This window comes from Tupaia chinensis, unplaced genomic scaffold (assembly GCF_000334495.1).
Source record: "Tupaia chinensis unplaced genomic scaffold, TupChi_1.0 Scaffold000318_1, whole genome shotgun sequence".
Classification (NCBI taxonomy): domain Eukaryota; kingdom Metazoa; phylum Chordata; class Mammalia; order Scandentia; family Tupaiidae; genus Tupaia; species Tupaia belangeri.
This window is the reverse complement of record NW_006159811.1, coordinates 454,933-457,153: the sequence shown is the minus strand read 5'-3', so window position 1 is coordinate 457,153 and position 2,221 is coordinate 454,933. Positions and strand designations below refer to the sequence as shown.

Sequence of the window (2,221 nt, the reverse complement as noted above, 5' to 3'; positions counted from 1 at the left end):
TCCCTCAGTCTCCACTGCAATTTATCTTTTAAAAAATGACTCCATGACAAATGGGCAATAAGGCTCTTGCTACTGTTGGTGCCATAGTAAGACTTCACAAAATAGCAAAACCTGACTTTTTCGTTAGTTGAATAACCCCAGTTGAAAAACTGGGAAGCTACTGACCTCTAAAACTCCAGTCACTTCCATCAGAGGGATGAGCTCTGCCTTCACACAGTAAGTCAGCTTCTTGGTAAGTTCGACCAACAGGGCTCTATAAACCCAGAACTCCTCAAGCTCCTGCAAAATACACGGAGATGCGTGAAATTTAAGTTTGGTAAGTTCCTTCAATGCTTGGTTTGTGTGGCAGAGGCTCAGAGGGGATGTTCCCTTGTATAAGTTACGGAACTTGAGTTAAGCCAGAAATGAAAGGTGATTCACAGCAAAATTATTATGAAGATGCATGGTGGAGAGACCATGAGAATTTCTCTTTTTTATTTTTTAGAAGTTTTTGCTTTAGAGTGCGTGTGCTCACCAGGGAGAGATAGAGATAGTGAGAGGGAAAGTGAGAAATCACCCCCAGGGGGAATGGCAATGCCATAATCCCTTCTACATTCTCTTCCTCAGATCTTAGGCAGGCACGCATATGTGCCAAGCATGAGTTTGAAGCCACCAGGTCAGGGACTTGAACTGTGGTCCTCCATATGGGAGTCTAGTGACGTAACTGCTATGCCGTCTGCTGGTTCTGACCATGAGAAATTTTATCAACTGTGTGGTCCCTGCTGCCAGGCACTGTGAAGGACAACTAACGCCAACCATGAAAGATCTAAGTCGCAGCAGTACTAGCCCAAGCATCGTCAATGAGGATGTGATTATTAACGATCGTTCTCGTGAAGACGACAATCCATTTGCAGACTACATGAGGAAGGAACATGAAGAGAAATTCAATAGACAAACAGAGGAGGAGTTATGGGAAGAGGAATTTATTGAATGCTGTTTCCAAGAAATGCTGGAAGAGGAAGTAGAACATGAGTGGTACATTCCAGCTCGAGATCTCCCACAAACTGGACCAAATCCAAGAGCAGTTTAATGACCTTGTTATCAGTGATGGCTCTTCTCAGGAAGATCTTGCAGTCAAGAGGAATCTAAATCCAGATGCAAAGGAGTTTGCTCCTGGGGTGAAGTACTAAAATATTTGAGTAGATGGGGCCCTCTTTTGGTGGCTGAAGCACAATTTCCACACTGTTAAGGCAGTATTAGAAGACTTAATTGTAAAAGCTCTCTCTTGTCACTGGGTTACACTTATGCACTGCCAAAGTTTTTGTTAGTCTTGCATGCTTAATGAAAGTGCTGAGACTGTTATTAAGTAAAAAACTGTCAAACATTTACTGAAAATAGAACTGGCCCCGGGAACCAGCAGTTAGCATAATGGCTATATCGCTGGACTCCCATGTAGTTGACCGCGGTTCGCGTCCCGGACCCGGTGGCTTAAAACTCACGCCGGGTGTGTGTGCGTGCGTGCCCAAGATCCCGAGAGGAGAATGGAGGAGAAGGGATTGCGGCGTGACCATCCCCCCTGGGGGGTGATTTCTCGCTTTCTGTCTCTATGTCTCTGTCTGTCTGGCGAGCGCACATGCCCTACAGCGAAAACCTCTTAAAAAATAAAAAAATAGAACTAGCCCCAAGGCTTGATACAGAGACAGCAAGAGAAAGGAGCTGCCAGGTCTGGTACTTAAACCACAGTCCAGACACATTATGCCATCTACTGGTCCCTATATAGCTTTTTAAAAGAAAAATAAAAAAGAACACTTAAAAATATTAAAAGTACATGACAGGATAGAGAAATGGAGAAGGGACTGTGGTGTGACATGACCCACTGAGGGGTGCTTTCTTTCCCTCCCCCTCTCTGGTGAGCACATATGCCCTCTAACACTTAAAAGGCGTATTAGAAATACATTAAGGAGCAGAAGGAGGTTCCACATGGCTCCTGTGAACTAGGTATTGCAGGGCACAAGAGAAATGAAGACATTCTACTGATAATTGAGCTTCTAGCAAACAAGCTAGCGGTAGGGAGTCCCCCAGCCTTCTATCCCTATTTCTGTGTCTCTGTATCTGTCTGTCCCTGCTTGTCTTCCCTTCTTTTTTTGTAATTTTTCCTTTTTACATTTTTTTTTTAAAGGCAAAGTTTTTCTCTTGCTCCCAGCTCCACCTTTTATCTTGTTAATTATCGCTCTGTTCCTCC

At 44.0% G+C, this 2,221-nt stretch overlaps 1 protein-coding gene and 1 pseudogene across 6 annotated transcripts in view; one reads left to right on the top strand and one right to left on the bottom strand.

Moving 5' to 3' along the window:
- Positions 1–2,221, bottom strand: part of HELQ (helicase, POLQ like) — a 59,893-nt gene that overhangs the window by 22,943 nt on the left and 34,729 nt on the right. For 5 of the 6 annotated variants that reach the window (XM_027773021.1, XM_006151394.3, XM_006151395.3 and 2 more), the window contains one exon: positions 166–279. In XM_027773021.1, the coding sequence (XP_027628822.1) occupies positions 166–279 (114 nt within the window). Of the gene's footprint in view, positions 1–165; positions 280–2,221 lie in introns of those variants that run through there. The other variant, XR_003549864.1, reaches the window with a different exon arrangement.
- Positions 797–1,190, top strand: LOC102500440 (polyadenylate-binding protein-interacting protein 2 pseudogene; annotated as a pseudogene).